The sequence below is a fragment of the Ailuropoda melanoleuca genome, chromosome 2 (assembly GCF_002007445.2).
Source record: "Ailuropoda melanoleuca isolate Jingjing chromosome 2, ASM200744v2, whole genome shotgun sequence".
Lineage (NCBI taxonomy): Eukaryota > Metazoa > Chordata > Mammalia > Carnivora > Ursidae > Ailuropoda > Ailuropoda melanoleuca.
Window position 1 is genome coordinate 99,632,981 of NC_048219.1, and position 21,062 is coordinate 99,654,042.

At 38.2% G+C, this 21,062-nt stretch overlaps 1 protein-coding gene across 2 annotated transcripts; it reads right to left on the bottom strand.

The window, feature by feature from the left end:
• Positions 1–335: 335 nt before the first annotated feature.
• Positions 336–18,379, bottom strand: LOC117795069 (band 4.1-like protein 5). 2 transcript variants are annotated; one of them, XM_034654406.1, is made up of 3 exons: positions 17,652–17,921; positions 11,733–11,920; positions 336–2,537 (listed from the first exon to the last, which is right to left on the bottom strand). In XM_034654406.1, exons 2-3 carry the CDS (start codon positions 11,910–11,912, stop codon positions 2,301–2,303), a joined length of 417 nt encoding a protein of 138 aa, XP_034510297.1. In that variant the 5' UTR covers positions 11,913–11,920; positions 17,652–17,921; the 3' UTR covers positions 336–2,300. The 2 variants fall into 2 exon arrangements, with proteins under 2 accessions (XP_034510297.1, XP_034510296.1); XM_034654405.1 differs by lacking the exon at positions 17,652–17,921 and adding an exon at positions 18,177–18,379 and having other exon boundaries at positions 340–2,537.
• Positions 18,380–21,062: the final 2,683 nt, after the last annotated feature.

The window sequence follows — 21,062 nt, forward strand, 5'->3', positions numbered from 1 at the left end:
ATATTGGCTTTCCCAAAAACTTCTTATGACCAGAAGAAAGGTATCAAGTGAGGGGAAAAAATATTAATGGATCTAGAAATTCAGTAATTATTGATATTAACCAAGAGCAAATAATACAACTTAGCAATGGCTACACGTCTATTTCTTTCCCCAATTACAATAGTCCCCCCCTTATCTGTGGAAGATACATTCCAAGACCCCTAGTGGATGCCTGAAACCACAGATAGTACCAAACCCAATATATACTATATTTTTTCCTATATATACTTATAATAAAGTTTAATGTATAAATTAGGCACAGTAATATATTAATAACAAATAATAAAATAGAACAATTATAACAATATACCATAATAAAGTTTTATGAATGTGGCCTCTCTCTGACAGTATCTTATTGTACTGTACTCACCCTTTTTTTTGCGATCCTGAGATGATAAAACGCCTACGTGATGAGATAAAGTGAGGTGAATGGTATAGGTATTGTGATGTAGCTTTAGGCTACCACTGACCTTCTGACAACATGTCAGAAGGAAGATCACCTGCTTCCAGACTGGGTTTGAACACGGGTAATTGAAACCATGGAAAGTGAAATCATGGATAAAGAGAGACTACTGTATTTATGTATCCTAAGGAAAAATGGTACCTGAAACTTAATGTTGGCATATTTCTACCTCTTTTCCTTCGCAACCCTTCAAAAAACAGGAAGCTATGAATTATTTATCCCTATCATTTATTGTTTCATTGACTGTGAGTGTAATTCCACTATTTGAAAGATGACTGATGAATGATATTAAACTTAATAGTCAACCAGGCCTTTATATCAAACTAAGCAGTGCACCAGAATTCAATTTAATAAATGTTTTATGTGTCTACTACATGCTGGGCAACAGAGGTAAGTAAGACTCACTCCCTGCCCTCAATGGACTTAGTTTAATCGGAGAGAAATAACATTAAAATGAACAATAAAAGAAACACCTCCTATACAAACTCCATCCAGAGATGAGAACTGTGAAACTATGGGAAATAGCTTAGCTAATTTTTTCATGTGTATATGTGTACATATATCCACTTTTTTTAAAATAAAAAAACTCAAATATACTGTTCTATAACCCTTTTCTCTACATTATTCTATGTCAATTAGTATACTTTAAAAATCACCATTCTTAATGAGCTGCAGATTATTCCATTGTATGAGTATGCCAAAATTTAACCAGTACTCTGTTGCTAAATGTGCATGCTTAATTTCTTTTAACTCAGAAAGGGGGACTAGGGGTACAGAAATCAGAGAAAAAAAATTATAGCTAGCATTATTAACAGCTGTAAATTTAGCCAAGATGATCTATAAAGCCAACTAAGGAGTTCATCTCCAAAAGATGTGTTTTTTAATAGTATCTTATAGATGTATTCTAGTTAATTTATTAATCACACCAAATGAATGAGTGAATGAATGCCCTACTCCAAAAGGAACTTGAGAATTCTTATATATTGTTCCTATGAGTCCTAGATACCAGAGTTAAAGTGTCACTAAACACATACACATACATACACATTCCTCCATCACAGACTTCCAAAACACAAAGCTTAATGTCTTGATGTCCTTATCCCCCTCTGCTACTGTAACTATCCTATTCCAGGCCTTAACATTACTTTTATCCCCAGTATTTGCAATGACTCTTTCTGATTTCAATCTCTGCCCATTCCAAATAATCCTATACAATACTCCTATATAATACTTCCTGAAGCAAAATATAACCTCCCTGCTCAAAAAACCCCTAATCTCAATTATCAGAGAATAAATATTGCCCATATATTATTTAATAATTTTGGTATTCAGTTCGTATGATATAGCCACTAATCTACCTTCCAATCTTATCATCTACTACTTTCTCTCAAACACCCTCCAGTCAAATCCTAGTATAGTATTCAGATCTTTGAAAAGCCTCCAACTTCCTACCGTATCACATACATATTTCTCTCATCTGAAATGCACATGGTCAAAGAATATTTATAGAATCACAGATCAGGAAGGATCTTGACGATAACCTAGTCTACTCACCTTATTTGCAAATCAGTAACTTCTATCACTTATGCACAAACCCACAAAACTCCCATTTTAGCACCCTTTCCATTATACACAGTGGTTCTCAAACTTTAGTATGCCCAACAACCAAACCAGTGGTCATTAAAAAGACAGATTTCCTAGCCTCAACTGCAAAGATCATACTCTAGTAATATGGGTTAGGACCAGGACTCACATTTTTTTAACAAGCACTTCAGGTTGTTTTGAAGGGGTCAGAGCTTCAGACCACAATAAGAAAATCAGAAGAAAAAGAGAATGCAGTAAGAATATGTAGCCTTGCAGCAATTAGCACGTCATCTGAAATTTTCCATTTCTGCTCCCACACTGGAACCTCCAAAAAACAGCTACTCACAGCTACTTGTGCAGAATCCATAAATCTCAGTCCAAAATAGTCACTTTCAATAAGGTCCAAATGGTACATTATCTGATCAAAGAGCTCTTGTCCTTTGGCTTTTTTCTGAAATGGTAAGAAAATAAATTAATCAATAAATGACTCACAAGATCAACAAGCCTGAACTGAAGATGGTTTTAGTTATACAAGATCTAGGGGTGCCTGGGTGGCTCAGTCAGTTGAGCATCTGACTCTTAATTTCAGCTCAGGTCATGATCTCCGGGTCCTGAGATCAAGCCCCGCTTTGGACTCCATGCTCAGTGGGGAGTATACTTGAGATTCTCTCCCTCTGCCCCTCCCCTGGCTCACGCACACACTCTCTCTCTCTCTCTCTCAAATAAATAAATAAATCTTTACAAGATCTACTTTAAAAAACATTACTTGCAATACCAAAAATACTACCATAAATCAGGTAATGTGTAAGATACTATAATTTTCCAATCAACTACTTAAGGCCAAAAGAGAATTTGTGATCTATATGCGCTTTTGCAGAAAGTGTTACTTCTTATCAACCAACAAACATTACCTTGTACTAAAACACTGTAAGGAGAAACTCTTATTTTGTCTTGTCAATTTTTAGAGTCCCTAATTCAAAGGAGCTTTATAATGTAACTGGAAAGAGAAAACACAAGAAAGCTTAGATCGCTGAAGTACGAATCATGTGGAACTAACCATATACCTGCTAACAGATTTTAGAGACGAGACAGTCACAGAGACTAGAATCATCAGTGAAAACCTGGAGATCAGCCTTCAAATGGAAAAGAATGTAAGGTAGGAAATAGCAAAAAGAAAAATGGAAGGTGAGAGGAAATATGGGACAATGAAAAAATAGACAATGGAGAAGATACCAAATGGGGAGGAAGGGTCGGTAATAAACAAAGAATTTTGTTTGGAAAAAGCAGTTCTCAAAGTGTGGTCTCAGGACCCAAAGTTTACCCCAGATACTTTCAAAAGATCCACAAGGTCCTAGGATTCTCCTCATGTAACTCAATCAAAACAACATACTGCAAGAGAGTAAATGCAGAAGCAGAAAAGAGAACCTAAGTATGTTCTCTTAGACCATATATTAACGAGATATGCAAAAGTGCATAATACAATGCTACTCTTCTCACTAAATTATTTTGTTGTTTAATAAAATAGCTGTTTTTCACAAAAATACCTATATGTTACTAGGGCGCCTGGGTGGCTCAGCAGGTTAAGTGTCTGACTTTGGCTCAGGTCATGATCTCAGGGTCCTGGGATGGAGCCCTGCGTCAGGCTCCTCACTCAGTGGGGAGTCGCTTCTCCCCCTCTCTGCCTTTCTCCTGTCCTGTGCTCTTGCACACACGCACTCCCTCTCTCTCTCTCTCTCTCAAATAAAATAAAATAAAGTAATAATAAATAAATAAAGTAAAATCTTTAAAAAAATGCTTGTATGTTACTTATAACTTACAAGGAGTAGATTGCTGTTTTAAAATTAATCAATAGATAAATGTTTAATTTTTCAGTTTTAATTTCTAACAAGGTAACTATCGATAGATACTATCCACATAAGCAAAAGCATTGTTAGGATCTCAATTTTCAATGATTTTCATACATATCCTATCCATGCCCCTCCTATGTAATTTTAAATTATGATTTAGGGTATTTACACATACCACACACACACACACACGCACACACAAATTTTTTTACTGAAACATCATTCTCTGCCTTTTAATGGACATCTTTATTTCAACTTGTATTTTTGCTTTTCCTGCACTTTTTACAACCTTTCTTTTTGATAAATGAAAGTGTTATCCAAAAATCCCTTTCCCAAGAGAAGAACTTTACCATGCCTTGTGCCCATGATCTCCCCTCCATCCAATCCTCAGGTTTATGAACATAGTTTCTCTTATTTTTCTCTTGTTGGGGCTAATTTTTTTAAGACAATAATCTTTATTTTAGTATTCTGAATATTCTTTACACTCTTACATGTATACATCACATATATCTAATAGCATCTGCTAGATATGTTTCTCCACTCATTTGAGTTCTACAGAAATGTTCCCCAAGTGGAACTTTGTATGGCTAATCTTTAAAGGTCTTCTATGTTTGAGAATATTTTAATCATGTTCTTACACTTCAATGAATTGTCTCCTTATAAAATTCAAGGTTCAAAGTTATTTTCTTTCAATACTCTCTTCAATACTCCAAATGTATTACTCTTTTTCTTGCAGCTTATGTTGCTATTGAAAAGTACAAAGACAATCTGAATTCTGGTCCTTAATGTTATTAATTCTCTTGGTAAGCTTTTAGACTTCTCTAACTCTGATAGTCTCAAATTTCAATATAATGTGTCTAGGTGTGGTTTTTTTCCTTAACTGTATTCAGTATTCTATTGGGCTTTTAAATCTATAATCTTTCATCTTCCTTTAATTCTGGGAAAACAATCTATTTCCTCAAGTATTTTTCCTGTATTTTTCTCATTTTAAATTTCCTACCTAAGTGCTGGCACTTCAACTTTTTCTTTAACATATATGTTCATTTAATACTCATAATTACTCTGATTATGGTTTATTTGGCCATTTAACAAATACTTAACACAGAAAAAAGTTCAGAAAACTTTAGTAATATGACAAAATTGCATAGCTAAAAAATGACAGGCTAGAATTTGAATTTTGTTGTCTCCTAAGCTCCAATTCCCTAAGGGTTACACACCACAACAAGATTTTACCTGGAATGTCACCTCTCAGATCAATAACTAGATACCCCCAACTTCTTATCACAACCTTGTCTCTAACTTGTTGATAAAATTACTCTCAATACCCAGGTTCTCCAACTACATGGAAACTTCCAGTACACTCACCCCACTTATTAACATTCAACAGCGTCCACTTCTTTTTTTTTGAACATAACATAAAATTTGCCATCTTAACATATATAATTCAATGCCATTAAATATATTCCCAACATGTACAACCATCACCATATTCATTTCCAAAACTTTTCATCATACCAATCAAACTCTGTACCCATTAAACAACCATTCCTCACACTCCTTCCCTTCAATCCCTAGTAACCTCCTTCTTACTTTCTGTGGCTTGTGAATTTGCCTATTCTACATACGTTACATAAGTAGAATCATATGATCTATGTCCTTTTGTGCCTGGCTTATTTCACTTAGCATAATGTTTTTTCACCCATGTCGAGCAGGCTCCAAAATTTCATTCCTTTTTAAAACTGAATAATATTCCATTGTGTATATATATACCATGTTGTTTATCTGTTCACCTGTTGATGAACATTTGGGTTGTTTCTACTTTTTGGCTATTGTGAATACTGTTATGAACAACAGTATACAAGTATGTTTGAGTCCCTGCTTTCAATTCTTTTGGGTATATACTTAAGAGTGGAATATAATTTTATGTTTAACTTTTGAGAAACTGTCCAACTGTTTTCCGTAGTAGCTGCACCATTTTGCATTCCCACCAGGAACGCATAAGGTTCCAATTTCTCCATATACTCCCCAATATTTGTTATTTTCTGGGGTTGTTTTGCTTTGTTTTGTTTGATACAACTATCCTAATGCGTGTGAAAGGATATGACATGGGGCTCGATCCCAGGATCCTGAGATCATGACCTGAGAAAAAGGCAGATGCTTAACTGACTGAGACACCCAGGCATCCCGAGCATTTGCATATTTTCTTTGGAGAAGTATCTATTCAAGTCCTTTGCACATTTTAAAGAAAAATTTTATTGAAGTGTAGCTGACATATAATAGTACATTAGTTTCAGATGTACAACATAGTGGTTCAACAATTATATAAAGTACAAAATGCTCACCACAATTAAGTGTAGTTACCATCTGTCACCATACGAAATTATTCCAATACTACTGACTAGATTGCCTATGCTTCAATTTTTATCACCCTAACTTATTTATTTTATAACTAGAAGTCTATACCTCTTAATCTCCTTTACCTATTTTAGCCACCCCCCCCCTTACCCCACTACAAATTCAATTTTCAGCTGCATCTAGACCATCACTTGCTGCTTATCTTCTTCTTTTCCTTCCACCTAACAAATTATTCCAGGTTACCACCTCTTTCAAACCCGGTCCTCACTTCACAACCCTCATGCACTGTTGGAGGGAATGTAAACTGGTGCAGACACTATGGAAAACAGTAGGAAGGTTCCCCAAAAAACTAAAAACAGAAATACCATACCATCCAGTAATTCCACTGCTGAGTATTTACACAAAGAAAAAAACACTAATTAAAAAAGACACATGTACCCCTATGTTTATTGCAGCATTCAGAATAGCCAAAATATGGAAGCAACCTAAGTGTCCACTGATAAATGAATCAATAAAGAAGATGCGGTATCAATATACAATGGAGTATTACTCAGCCAAAAAAAAAAAATGAAATCTTGCCATCTGCAACAACATGGATGGATCCAGAAGGTATTAAACTAAGTAAAATGAGTCAGACAGAGAAAGACAAATACCATATGATTTCACTTATATGTGAAATCTAAAACACAAATGAACAAAACACACAAAAAAACAGATTCATAGAATAAACTGATGATTGCCAGAGGAGAGGCAGGTTGGGGGATAGGCCAAAGAGATGAAGGGGATTAAGAGGTACAAACTTCCAGTTATAAAATCAATAAGCCACAGTGATGAAAATATAGCATAGGGAATATAGTCAATAATATTATAACAACTTTGTATGGTACAGATGGTAACTACTTATCATAGTGAGCATTTCATAATGTATATATAATTGTCCAATCACTGTGTTGTACACCTGAAACTAATATAATATTGTATGTCAACCTATATTTCAATTAAATTTTTTTAATTAAAAAAAATTTTTTAAAACCAGGTAAGAAAACTACAAATTTTTTCTAAATTAAAGTGAGCAAAAGATTTGAATAGACATTTTTCCAAAGAAGATGTACAAATGACCAGCACACATTCAAAAAGATGCTCGTCAGTAATCATTAGGAAACTACAAATCAAAACCACGAATGAGGTACCACTTCACACCCATGAGGATGACTACAATTTAAAAAATGGAAAATCACAAGTGTTGAGGATGCAGAGAAACTGGAACCCTCCTACACTGCTGGTGGGAATGTAAAATGATACAGTTGCTATGGAAAACAGTTTGTCAGTTCCACAAAAAATTAAACATAGAATTATCATATGACTCAGCAATTCCACTCCTAGGTATCATATCCCAAAGAATTAAAAACATGTGTTCCAACAAACACTTGTACAGGAATATTCACAGCAGCAGCATTCACAGCTGCTAAAAGACAGACACAACCCAAATGTCCATCAACTGATAAATGGATAAACAAAATACGATTTGTCATGCAATGGAATATTATTCAACATAAGAAGGAATGAAGTACTGATGAATGCCACAGTATGGATGAACCTCAAAAACATGAGGCTAAGTGAAAGAAAGGTCACAGATTGGATAATATTCCATTTATATAACACATCCAAAACAGGCAAATCCTTAGAGAAAGAAAGCCAACTGGCAGTTAGCAGGGGCTGATGGGAGTTACAGAGTTTCCCTTCGGGATGACAAAAATACCTTAGAACTAAACAGAGGTGACGGTTGCACAACATAGTGATTGTACCAAATGCCAATGAATTATGCACTTTCTAAAAAGTTTTACTTATTGAAGTAATCTCTACACCCAACATGAGGCTCGAACTTATGACCCCAAGATCAACAGTCACACACCCCTCCAACTGAGCTAGCCAAGGCCCCCCGAATTACGCATTTTAAAATGGTTAATTTTATGGGGCACCTAGGTGGCTCAGTTGGTTAAGCATCTGTCTTCTGCTCAGGTCATGATCCCAGGGTCCTGGGATTGAGCCCTGCCCTGGTGTCCTGGGATAGAGCCCCATGTCCGACTCCCTGCTCAGCGGGAGTCTGCTTCTCTCTGCCCCCCGCCAAACCCAGTGCTCTCTCACTTGCTCTCTAATAAATAAATAAAATCTTTTAAATAAATAAATAAATAAATAAAATGGTTAATTTTATTGTACAGGAATTTTTCAATTAAAAATTATTCATTAAAAAAGATATTAAGAACCGCCCCCACAAAGAAACAACTGACCACAGATGTATGGGTTTACATCTTGGTTCTCTATTCTGTTGCAATAATTTATGTTTTAGATTTTTTTTTTAGATTTCATTTTTAAGTAATCTTTCAAACTCACAATCCCGAAATCAGGAGTTACATGCTCCACTGAGCCAGCCAGCCACCCCTATGTGTCTATTCTTGTGCCAGTAGCACATCATCTTGATTACTGTTGCTTTACAATAAGGCTTAAAACTAGGAAGTGTGAATCCTACTACTTTGTTCTTTTCATTGTTTTGGCTATTTTAAGTCCCTTGCAATTCCATATGAATTTTTAAATAAACTTGTCAATTTCTACAAATAAATCAACTGGTATTCTGGTGGGGATTATGTTGAATCTGTAAATCGATTTGGTGTGTACTGCCATCTTAACTATGTTCAGTCTTCATAAACACAGGATAGCTATAAATGTTATTTATCTAAAAGTATAACTACACATGCTATATAATTTAAAGCCTTCAGCGCCTACATCAGCAAAATAGATATATTAAGATTATTATCATTTTTTTATTAATTTAAAACTTGGGAGATGCAGAATGATAAAAGACAATTTACTAAACAATACTAAGTTATAAATCAAAGTTTCTGTGGCATTTCCAAAGAGAAAATTTAAGAATCAGATAGTTAGAAATTTCTGCCTGATGCTTTTATCATTCACTGAAAGGCATCAGGCATTCTCACTGCAATTAGTTCTTTAAAAGGGGAGGAGGGCCACAGGTGGAAGGTACTTAAATCCCTCCCCCAGTTTTGAGACGAAGACAGCAGAAGGAAGAAAATGACCATTACTACTGGTATATTTTAATCTGAAGTCCATATATCTAAACCATCTATTTAATCACTGATAATCACTTACATATTGCCTGGGCAATCATCTTAGTTCCACAACGGCTTGCTGTGATCACTAGGGACTTTAATCCTAGTGGGAAATGAGTATGTGCTTCATCCAATTTCCAAAATCAATTCTAAATCCTCTTTTGGAATCATACTAGACTGGTTGAGAAGTTAAATCAAAAAAAAGGAAAACTTTCTTTTTAGAAATTAATATTCCTCTGGTTTATTTTTTTCTTTTAGTAAAACAGTTTAGCTGGCAGGCCAATGCCCATTTTATATCCATGCAAGCATCTAGACTTAGATCCTAACTCTAGGATTTCACCTGCAGAGCTGAAAAGGCAATTGTTCTAGTTCCACAAAAAGTCAAATTTAAAACTCTTGGCTTTTTCACTGCAATTGTCTACATGAGGTCAGCTAGCATTCTGGCCCTCATCAAGCATCACATGCACCCTACTGAGCATACCAAGCACACGAAACGATTCTATACCAGTCACTAGCCATTCGCTCTACTTTAAAACCTCAAGCTGTTTCTCTTCCACACTACACTGCCTCCTTAAAAAGATCCTTTACTAAGTCTACTTTCCTAGTATCAGCCTCTCCATCCACAATCTTGAGACTTCATACTTCAAACATTAGGTAATAAGAAACTTCTTTCCAGTCTCTTACACAGCAATCTCAAGCTTTTTATAACATATCTAATGATATTTTAATGGAATAGTACACAAAACCCTTAGGATACTCATCAAGAAAGAAATGAATATGAAAACTCCTCAAAAGTATCATATATTAGAATGCTTAACAAACCCTCAAGAAGCCCTTACAGTAGGAAAACGTAAATTCCTTCAAGTCTTCCAGAATCAAAAACCCTAAAGATGTCCTGTCTAACGTAAAAAGATAATAAAACATACCCACGGTGATGACTTCAAAACACTTCAAGAAATCCTATGTCTAACTTTATCACATTCCACTATGTTTTAAATGTGTAAGGTATATACCTAGTACATTCTAAATTATCCAATTAAACAGAATATTCATCTAAACAAACTAATTCCTTAATCTCACTCTGTGAGTTAAAGATCACAGTTATAAAGGTTAAGTTAAAGGTCTTCCAGAGTATATTCAACTGTGTACTGTAGCAGCATTTAGGCCACCACCCTGCACCTTTTTTACTGCATTTTGGGTATACAGGTGTACACTAAAAAGAATGTGTAGGGAGGGAAGACTGTGAACATCCAATGACACATCAAATCATACATTTTATAGCTTAGTTACATAAATCTTTTTTTAAAGATTTTATTTATTTATTTGAGAGAGAGAGAGAATGTGCACAGGGGAAGAAGCAGAGAGGAAGGGAGAAAGAATCTCACGCAGACCTCCTGTGCTGAGTGTAGAACCTGATGCAGGACTCAATCCCGCAACCCAGAGGATCATGACCTGAGTGGAAACCAAGAGCCAGAGGCTGAACGGACTGAGCCACTCAGGTACCCCATTACATAAGTCTTTCAATGCAGAACAAAGACATCTGGTATTAGTAAATAGTTCAGAAAGAAACTCAGCTCCAGCCCAAACCATATAGCTACCTCTCTTGCTCCTCAAAAAGGCCTAAGTTAACCCCTTTCAAATATATCAGACTGTTTCACATCATGAGCTATAATTATACACTCATAACTGCAAAAAGAAACCACCTAAAATTTTAATAAAATCACAACATCCTGTCTTGAAATAAAGATTAAATAAAGATTACAGTATATAAAAAAACCTCCTCTGCGAACTACTTTGGGAGCAAAGAGATAAACAGTCAGAGCTGAGGTGTATGAAGTCCTTTTACTCCATTTCATTAAAATTTCTGCAAGCACACTAAACTGTTGAAGAAGTATTTGTTTTGAGGAAAAGTGAGGAATGTTTTGAAAATTAAAGAAAAATATATAGAATTAAAAGTCTTGCAGTATACGTTTATCATTATTCCCAAATATTCTGTTTTAATAATTGCTCAACAAGGATTGTGAGAAATCCACTACAGTACCCTACGTATTGCCATCATAAAGAACACATATAAATTCACAAATAATCTGTGCCAATAACTGCCCTATCATTTAAATATTTCAGGTAACTTCCACTAATCCCAGAGAAATACTGTAATACTGGGTATCTAAGGTTACCTGATCCATGTACCTAACATTACAATGCCTGATCCATACTAATCCATATTACCTAATTTCCTCAGGAAGTTACCAGTAGAAAGTTCAAATGAAGAAAGTGGTTTCACATAGAATCTGCAAACGGTCAGCAGGACCTACATACCGGCAAGTCCACACTAACATCAGTACCATCCAGAAGAGACACCCGACATGTGATGATGGACTTAGAGTCCCCAGCTGCAGGAATGTGTGTGGCAGCTCGTTGAGCTTCTCGGAGTCGTTCCTTCTCCGCATGTTTACGCATTGAGCGACGCCCAAGTGTTCTACGGAAGAAGCTCAGCATTTTTGTCACTATAAAACCAGAGAGAAAGGTATTAGCAGATCCCCCACAACGTGCAGTCAGACAAATGGTGTTATTTAGTAAAATCCTATGGCCATTACAGACATACTATTAAAAAGAGAAAGTAAATTTGAAAAACATAATTAAAACTAGCTACTTCAACTCAAAGTTTCTGAAAACTTTTATATAAAATAGAGCTATGACAGCATTTCTAAACCTACCAGTCTATTTTATAAGGAGCTGACAAGAGACAGCAAACATTTATGAAGTTTATCAGGTCTTCTAGGTCAATGAATTTATATACAGTTGCCGTATATCTCTACAAATGTTAGGAGACAATCCACACACTAACATACCGTTTCGTGATCATAACAATCCTAAAAAGTTCCATTTCTTTTCTGAGCAATCACAATAAAAATACAAAAACAGGCGCCTGACTCACTCAATGGGTGAAGCAGTCAACTCTTGATCTCAGGGATGTAGGTTCGAGCTCCACACTAGGTGTGGAGATTATTTAAAAATAAAATCTTAAGGGGTGCCTGGGTGGCTCAGTAGTTAAGCGTCTGCCTTCAGCTCAGGTTATGATTCCAGGGTCCTGGGATTGAGCCCCGTGTCGGGCTCCCTGCTCAGCAGGGAGCCTACTTCTCCCTCTCCCCCTGCTTGTGTTCTCTCTCTCACTCTCTCTCTCTGTCAAAAAAACAAAATATTTTTAAAAATTATAGTAAAATCTTAAAAAATAAACAATCACCTAATTCAGCTAAAATAAAAATAGAATTCAAACATGTTTTTATTAAATATTCTATTACTTAAAGATTTTAAACTGCTATTTAATAGAGTCAATTCTTTATAATGTTAAATTATTTTAAGGCCACTTCTTTTCTTATCTTTATTAAGAACACTAAGTTTAATCAAAATAATTAAAACAGCTTTAGTAATTTTATTTTTTTTATTTTTTTTAAAGATTTTATTTATTTATTTGACACAGAGAGTGCACACAAGCAGGAGGAGTGGCAGGCAGAGGGAGAGGGAAAAGCAGGCTTCCCACTAAGCAGGGAGCCTGATGTGGGGCTCGATCCCAGTACCCTGGGATCATGACCTGAGCTGAAGGCAAATGCTTAACCGACTGAGCCACCCAGGAGCCCCCGGTTTAGTAATTTTAAAAATACAGCAAACACAAATGGTAACACCATAAAAACTATCTTGCTAACCTAATGTTTAATTTATGCAAATAAGAGAATGAGAAAAATAAGTTAATGATTAATTCCAGAGAAAACAAGAAAAGAATGAGAAAAATAAGTTAATGATTAATTCCAGAGAAAACAAAAAGTTGAGTAGAAAAGGGAAAGTAATCACAGTATACTACATGCCTTAGCTAATAATTGTTTATTCATAATACTATAAACACTAAATACTGATCTAAGCATAACTACAGAAGTAACTATAAGAGGAGGAACATAACAGAGGTGGATGCAGAGAGCAAATTCCTCATCTTGCCAACCTGGAATTCAACAGATAATTCCTGAAACCAAATATCAAGAAGTGACAATAAAAGCATGTTACTTAGAATGTGAAAGTGTTAGTCTTCAGGACAGAACTCAGCAGAGTGCTATTTTTCAAAAGAAGCCTTCAGATTAGATGACTCAACTAGACACATTTACAAACTCGATTAAAATAAAAGCTAATTTAAAAATAAATACCAGCACATTAAAAAATAAGTGCCTATAAATTGAAGATTATCACATACATATCACACATATGGATATTCCTACAAAACTGAGTAAACTGGCAAAGCCGTGAGACTTGTCCTTTGTATGTTCATCTACTTAAATCCCAAGAAAATAAAATTCTAGATTGCTTTTCAGTTTACAAAGCACTCATATATAACATCTGGCTGCAGTCTCTTTCTCTTAGGGTTTCTCTTCAGACATTGCTCCTTTTGCACTTTGCTATCCATTCTCATTTCAGCTGCCTAAGAAAGGTACTTGTTATCCTAGACTCCCTATTTTTTAACTCAACTCTACCTATATCTCCCCTGAGAAATGTTCTCTGATAACCAAAGAGTTAGTCACTTCCATCATCACATGTCCACTGAAACTTGAAAACATTTTACCAGTTCACTAATCAGATTTTAATCATTTATTTACATGTCTGTCTCATTTATCATAAGCTCCTAAAGACATAATTCGTATTTTGAAGAGCCAGCCACCCAGAACATTTCATCATCAAGTACAACAAACGGTTAGCAAATAATCTTACTTGCTCCTGAGAAAAACTCCCCAAAATATTGTCTTATTTTGATGAGTAGACTAAGGGTCCAAGAAATGAAACCACTGGGGGCGCCTGGGTGGCACAGCGGTTTAAGCGTCTGCCTTCGACTCAGGGCGTGATCCCGGCATTACGGGTTCGAGCCCCACATCAGGCTCCTCTGCTATGAGCCTGCTTCTTCCTCTCCTACTCCCCCTGCTTGTGTTCCCTCTCTCACTGGNCCCCCCCTGGCCTTCCCTATTCCCTTTTAAAAAAAAAAAAAAAAAATCTTTAAAAAAAAAAAAAAAAAAAAAGAAATGAAACCACTGGCCAAGTCCAGTGGTTAGTAAATAACGAAGACAGAGACACAAACCCCAATTTTTCTGATTCCAAATCTTTTTTTTTTTAAGATTTTATTTATTTATTTGATAGAGAGCCAGCCAGTGAGAGAGGGAACACAAGCAGGGGGAGTGGGAGAGGAAGAAGCAGGCTCCCAGCAGAGCAGGGAGCCCAATGTGGGGCTCGATCCCAGGACCCTGGGATCATGCCCTGGGCCGAAGGCAGACGCTCAACGACTGAGCCACCCAGGCGCCCCTGATTCCAAATCTTGGTCTCTATAGCTACATCACAGAACAATTCATGTAAAACTCGTATTTTAGAGATAAGAAATCATCAAAGATAATAGCTAAAAAGAGTATGAATGAAAATACAAGCACAAAACATACATGATAAATTTGTTTTTTTAAAAACTTCAGCTTATTCGACAAATTGCAAGGGGGAAAAAGAAATGCAAAGAAAACCACAGATTAAAACAGATGTAAAATACATATCCATCAATCACAATGCACCTACATTAGATCCTAATTCAAATAAACTTTTTTTTTTTTAAGTTGTCTGATGTTATCATTGGGGGAAGCTAGGTCAAAGGTATACGGGAACTCTACTATTGTAACTTCCATGTAAGTCTAATATTATTTCAAAATATAGGAAATTTTAAAGCCACACATCTGTTGGGGTGTCAGGGTGGTGCAGTCCATTGAGCATCCGACCATCAGTTTCAGCTCGGGTCATGATCTTGGGGTCCTGGGACTAAGCCCTGTGTCGCTCTGCACTCGCTCTGCACTCGGCGCAGAGCCTGCTTGGGATTCTCTCTCTCCCTCTCCTTCTGCCCCTCCTGCTCATGCTGTCTCTCTCATTCATTATGCAAGTAGAATTAACTTGCTAAGGAAAAACAAAGCTTCATTAAAATTTAATAACTATGTATTCTGAACCATAAAACCCAATGCCACTTCTTTTTACAAAATATAAAAGCAACTTACATGAAAATAAATTTCGGATGGACTGAGAACTTAACATCAAAGAAATGATAAAGTACTAGAAGGAAACAATATATTAAAGAGCTTTTAAAATTTTTAAAGGATTAATATGCAGTTCAATAAAGAACTATCACAACCATTAAGATAATGCAACAGAAAAAAATGGGAAAGATATGAAGAAACAAGTTCTAAAAGATATGAAATGAAAATATGTATAAAAAATGTTTGACCTCAACAATAACAAAGGAAATCTAAATTAAAAAATAAGATACTGTCTGTCATTTAAGACTCAAGATAGCCGGTGTTGAAAAGCATATGGGAAAAACAACCACCCTCATATACTGTCCTCTTTGGAGGATTTAACCACACTATCAAAAATGTTAATATGCATACACTTTCACTCAGCAATTATATTTCTGGTAGGATATCCTAAGAAACGGGATGTGATCCAAGCTGTAGAAGTAAGGAATTTCAGGGCATAATTTTAAATTTTAAATATGTCCATCAACATGCCAGTGGTTAAACAAATTACGGTACACCAAATGGTATACAACACAGCTGTTTTTAAAATACAATTGAATTAGACACGGACAAAATTTCTAAGTGAAAAATGAAATCAGAAAAAAGTGGTAAGTTTTATCCCACTCTAAGGTGGGATACCTACATATATACAAAAGGACTAAGACATGCAAACCATTAAGTATCCCTGGAGAGGGTCATGTGGAGGTACTGAAGTCTTCTATAATAAGCATATATGAACGTGTCAAAAGAGTTTTTAAAAATTGTTAAGGGACACCTGGATGGCTCGGTCAGTTGAGCATCCAACTCCTGACTTCAGCTCAGGTCTTGATCTCAGGGTCATGAGTTTAAGCCCCGTGTTGGGCTCCATGCTGGATGTGGAGCCTACTTAAAAAAAAAATTGTTAAAAGAAAAAAAGTTTTCCCATATTCACTCTTTCTCCATCCCCCACAACCACTTTCATTCTAAATGCTACAGCACTGAATTTTTAGCAACCACAGATCTGATCCCAGTTAAAAAATCTTTAATGGTCTTACTCTGAATCCGGCTCCTCCTACCTGCCTGACCCTTCAGACAGCCCACTCCCAGCTGTTCACTCTGCTCTAGTATCCCTTCTGCTCAATCCAACAATCTTTTTAACTGTGGACCTTTTTTTTTGTTTTGGCTGTTCCATCTTTCCGGAATGCTCTTTCCACTTCACCTCTCTCCCATTTCCTCAGAAAAGCATTCCCTGACTCCTGAGTCTAAATTAGGTGCTTCTTTTAATACCCTTAGACTCTTTACAACATTTACCAAAACTGTAATTAAATACCCAATTGTTTAATTATTTTTTTTACTGGGTACTTCCCCACTAAGACTCAAGGATCTGATCTGACTCATTCAGCAAGATGACCTAGCTAGCACAGCAATCAGCATATTAGGCACTCAATAAAGAACTTGTCTGACACTAAAATGATACAGTGGAATTTTCAGAGACTAGGTATATGTGGGTTTTAACACGTTTTTAATCTGTGATTTCTCATTTTTCTCTGTTAAGAAAGGTATTCTTTACAATCCTAAAAATGCAAACTGAAGTAAACCATTAACTGCCTAAATTAACCAAAAGTTTTTTTAAATGGTTTGTCATGAAATGTGTATACTCTCACATGTGACCGGTGGCCACATTCTTTGGTAGGCAATTGCTTTTTGATAAAACAATATACCAATATACAGCAAGTGCCATAGATATTAGTATCTTTTGTCCCACCAATCCCGACACAGAAAACGTCTGCGAGAGTTAATTCAACAAAAGTAATATATATCATTTTCTAATGAAGCTTACATACAAAAAGAAGAAAACCCTGCAAACTAGCTTACGTGTACGAATAATCCACTATGTTAAGTAGGGTTCAGCTCGTTTTATCAGTCAGAAATGGAGTTAGGGGTAATTTTTCCCCTGATTCTTAAAAAAATACTTCTGATACTAATTTAAAATGTTGTCAAAAGGTTTAAAAGACTTGGGTCTTATCGCTCTTACCTAAAATTCGTGAGACTCAGTAACCATAAAGATAGTGACAGGTACAATTAATGTTTACACACCGAAGAACCCCATCCTTAACACTCCCAGAGCCACGGGTGGGGGCGGGGGAGGGCCCTTTGGATCCCGCCATTGCTGGAAACCCACCTGCTTCTCACAATTTCCAAGTGTCTCAAGTTTCAGTCCAACGCAAACCAACCCCAGAAGTCCACTCGGGTTTTTGTTTTAAGACCGTGACACGAACCACGGTGGGTTTTTCCCCTTGACCTGCCACATCCCCTTCGCCAAGGCGGACAGCTAAGCCGAAACCTCTTAGTGAAGGGCGACCCCCGGCTGCTCGGGAGGGAGCCAGGGCCGGGACCGGGCAGGGGTCGGGCAGGCACACGTTAACCCGCCTCACCCCCGGCTCCCAGCTCCGGCCGCGCCGCCCAGTATCGCCCGAAACTCATCGGCCCGGCCCCATTGGCCGCCGCCGCCCCTCCCCTCCCGTCAGGTTTAATATTTTGCCGGCCGACCGGCCGCAGCTGGGGCCGGAGCGCCCCGGGGCGAGGCCGCGAGAACAGAGCTCCGGCGCGAGTCAGACTGAGTCCCCGAAGCGGTGAGGGGAAGCGGGGCGTGGACCGAGCCCGATACTTGGGCAGTGCGGCCGGGGCCACTGGGCCTCGCGCTTACCTGGGCTGGGGACGGAGGCGCGGTGGCTAAGGCGGCGCGGAGAGCCGGCGACGCGAGGGTAGAGGTCCCTATGCGACTGAGGAGGGGGCGACTCCTCTGCAGACGCCAAGAAATGGCGGCCTGAAGCGCGCGCCCACCCTGCGCTAATCCTCTGAAGGACCCCAGCGGTCCGCCGGCCCGCCCCTTAAAGCCCCCTCTAGGTTCCGCCCTCCGGGGCGGGGCGCTCTGCTCTTAAATGGGCAATGACACCGCCCCGGAAATCGCCCGGCTGGGTGAAACTCGGGTTAAACCGGCGATGCCAGGCCTTGCCGAATCCGCTTCCAGTACTAGAGGTCCGGCGTCCCGGGCTGGTTTAAAGGGGCGCTGCCGAAATCCAGCCCTGACTATCAAACTCCTCCTTCGGAGGGGGTGCACGCCCGCGGAGAGCCCCCAAATTAGTCCCATCCCAAAGGTAGCTTAGCGCAGTCTGAGCCCAGCATCAGGTGCTGCTAGATTCATTCATCCAATTGTTCGGGAAATTAATTCATTCAGCAAATCTTTAGTGCCCCGTTGTTAGAGGAATTTTCATTGCAGTGGGGAGAAAGACGGTAACAAATACATATCAAATAGCGGTATCATGAAGGAAAAAAAGGGAACGGGACATAGATTTCTGTTTAACATAGCGTGGGCAAGGTGACCCTCTGTGACCAGGGGACGTTTCATCCGTTCTTTCTAGAGATAAATTGTGAAATTGCCTATTATGGGCCAGGCTGTTTTCTAGACACTTGAGATACAGCAGATAATCAAGACAGACAAAAATCCCTCATGCAGTTTAAGTGCTAGCAGAAGAGACAGAAAATAAATGAGATAAATTAGTAAAATTAAATAGTATGTTAGGCAGTGCTAAATGATAGAGAAAAATCAAAGTAGGGGACAGAGATAGGGAATAAGGAAGTGGTCATTTTAGATAGACTAGCTAGGTAAGGATGAAGTTCTCAATAAGAAGGTGACCTTTGAGTGAAAATCAAAAAGAGGTGAAGGAGTGGTTCTGTGGACCCCCGGGGGAAGGGCAGAGGTTAACTCCAAAGGCCCCGTTGGGTGGGTGCTTGGTCTGCTCAAGGAAAGCCAGTGTGCTTAGAGAATAAACAGAGCCATGGGAGGTGACAAACCAGGGAGGAGAGAGCTGTGAGGTGAAGGGTCTTAAGAGCCTGCCTCCCAGTCTGAGGAAGTCGGAGAGTCAGTGGCAGGTGTGAGGGTATGAAGTGCATGAAGTCCCTGCTGGCTGAGATGAGAATAGGCAAATATTCAGCCCCTTCTGGAGATTTGGCCCTCCCTGTCCTCCACCATCCCAAGACTTAACAGTTGGGCTTGGCAGGGACATCTGGTCTCTGCTTCACGTGGTGTTGGCTGGGGCAGCTCGGTGGGAGTTGGAGTTACCCAAATGACCTCATTCATCTCTGCGGCGTCTCAGCTGGGATGGCTGAAATGAACAGCTGAGTTCTGCCTGGGCCTTTTTCTCTAGCAGGGTAGTTGGGGTGGCTCAGACCCGGAAGCCTGTTAAGGAAATGCCCAGAAGTCACACCATGTCACTTCTGTTGCCTGTTATGGTCAAAGCAAGTCACAAGGCCAGGCCAGTTTCAACTGGGATGGGAATAAGATCCCATCTCTTTTTTTTCCTTTTAAATACATTTTCGTTCTTTACTTTTTAAAAATAACTTCATTGAGATATGTCACAGATGATACAATTCACCCACTTAAAGTGAATACTTCAGTGGTGTTTAGTGTGTTCACAGAGCTGCGCAACCATCATTACAGGCTAATCGTAGGACATTTTTATTTCCACTCATGGGAGAGGCAGCATGGGAGTACAGGGATGGGAGGAATTGTTGAGGGCCGTCTTTGCATCTTTATCTCAATAAAAAACCAATAGTGATGATTATGATATAGGAGGGAGGGAAGCCATGGATGTATACATGAAACAAAAAAGGGCCATAGTTTGAAGCTGGGTACATAAGTACATTGAACTATTCTATTTTATGTATAGGTTTAAATTTTTTGCGTAATAAAAAGTTTTTTTAAAAAAATACTGTCTGGGCTCTATACTTCTTGGAAAGTCTTCATGTATCCCCCAGGGGACTGATTACTCCAGTTTGAAAACTACAGTCTTTTTTTTTTTTTTTTAAAGATTTTATTCATTTATTTGAGAGACAGAGAGATAGAGAGCACAAGCGGGAGAAGGGACAGAGGGAGAGAGAGAAGCAGGCTCCCCACTGATCAGGGAGCCAGAGGTGGGGCTCCATCCCAGGACTCTGGGATCATGACCCGAGCTGAAGGTAGCCGCTTAACTAACTGAGCCACCCAGGTGCCCCTGAAAACTACAGTCTTGAGTGCCATCCCCCCAGTCTATCAGGGCTGTCTCCCTCCAGGTATTTATTACCCAGCATCTACACATTTGCAAGCTGTATTGTAATTTATCTGTTTACTGATCAATATCATTTTCTGTCAAGATTTACAAACCTACCTCGTTGTCCTAAACTGTTGCATAGCCCACCAATCTGGAAAAAGTCTCCTCTTGTCCCCTTCTGCTGAATCCTTAGCTCTACCTCCTGTCAAGGGTGGGGTTGAGGGAGGCTGTGGATGAGGGGAGAGAAGTAGGTGAGAAAGATGGTTATAGGCTGAATGAAATATGAAGACTTGGGGAAGAAGACTGGAACATAAGAACTTAAGTCATGGAAGATTATTCTTAGACATAAATACCCATGCAATATCCCTATTTTGTGGCAAATTGGTCCCCTAATTGGCTCCCACCAGGGACAGAGAAGTTCCTCTCCTTGAACACAACTGAATTAAGTTAAAATGTATTTGGCTACAAGTAATACACAGTACAATTAACTATACTTACACAAA

Coding starts and splice junctions, on each gene's coding strand:
- LOC117795069 (XM_034654406.1), bottom strand. CDS start 11,912: ATGCTGAGCTTCTTCCGTAGAACACTTGGGCGTCGCTCAATGCGTAAA. Junction 2,538..11,732: donor ATGTTAGTGTGGACTTGCCG/GTATGTAGGTCC, acceptor TTACCATTTCAG/AAAAAAGCCAAAGGACAAGA.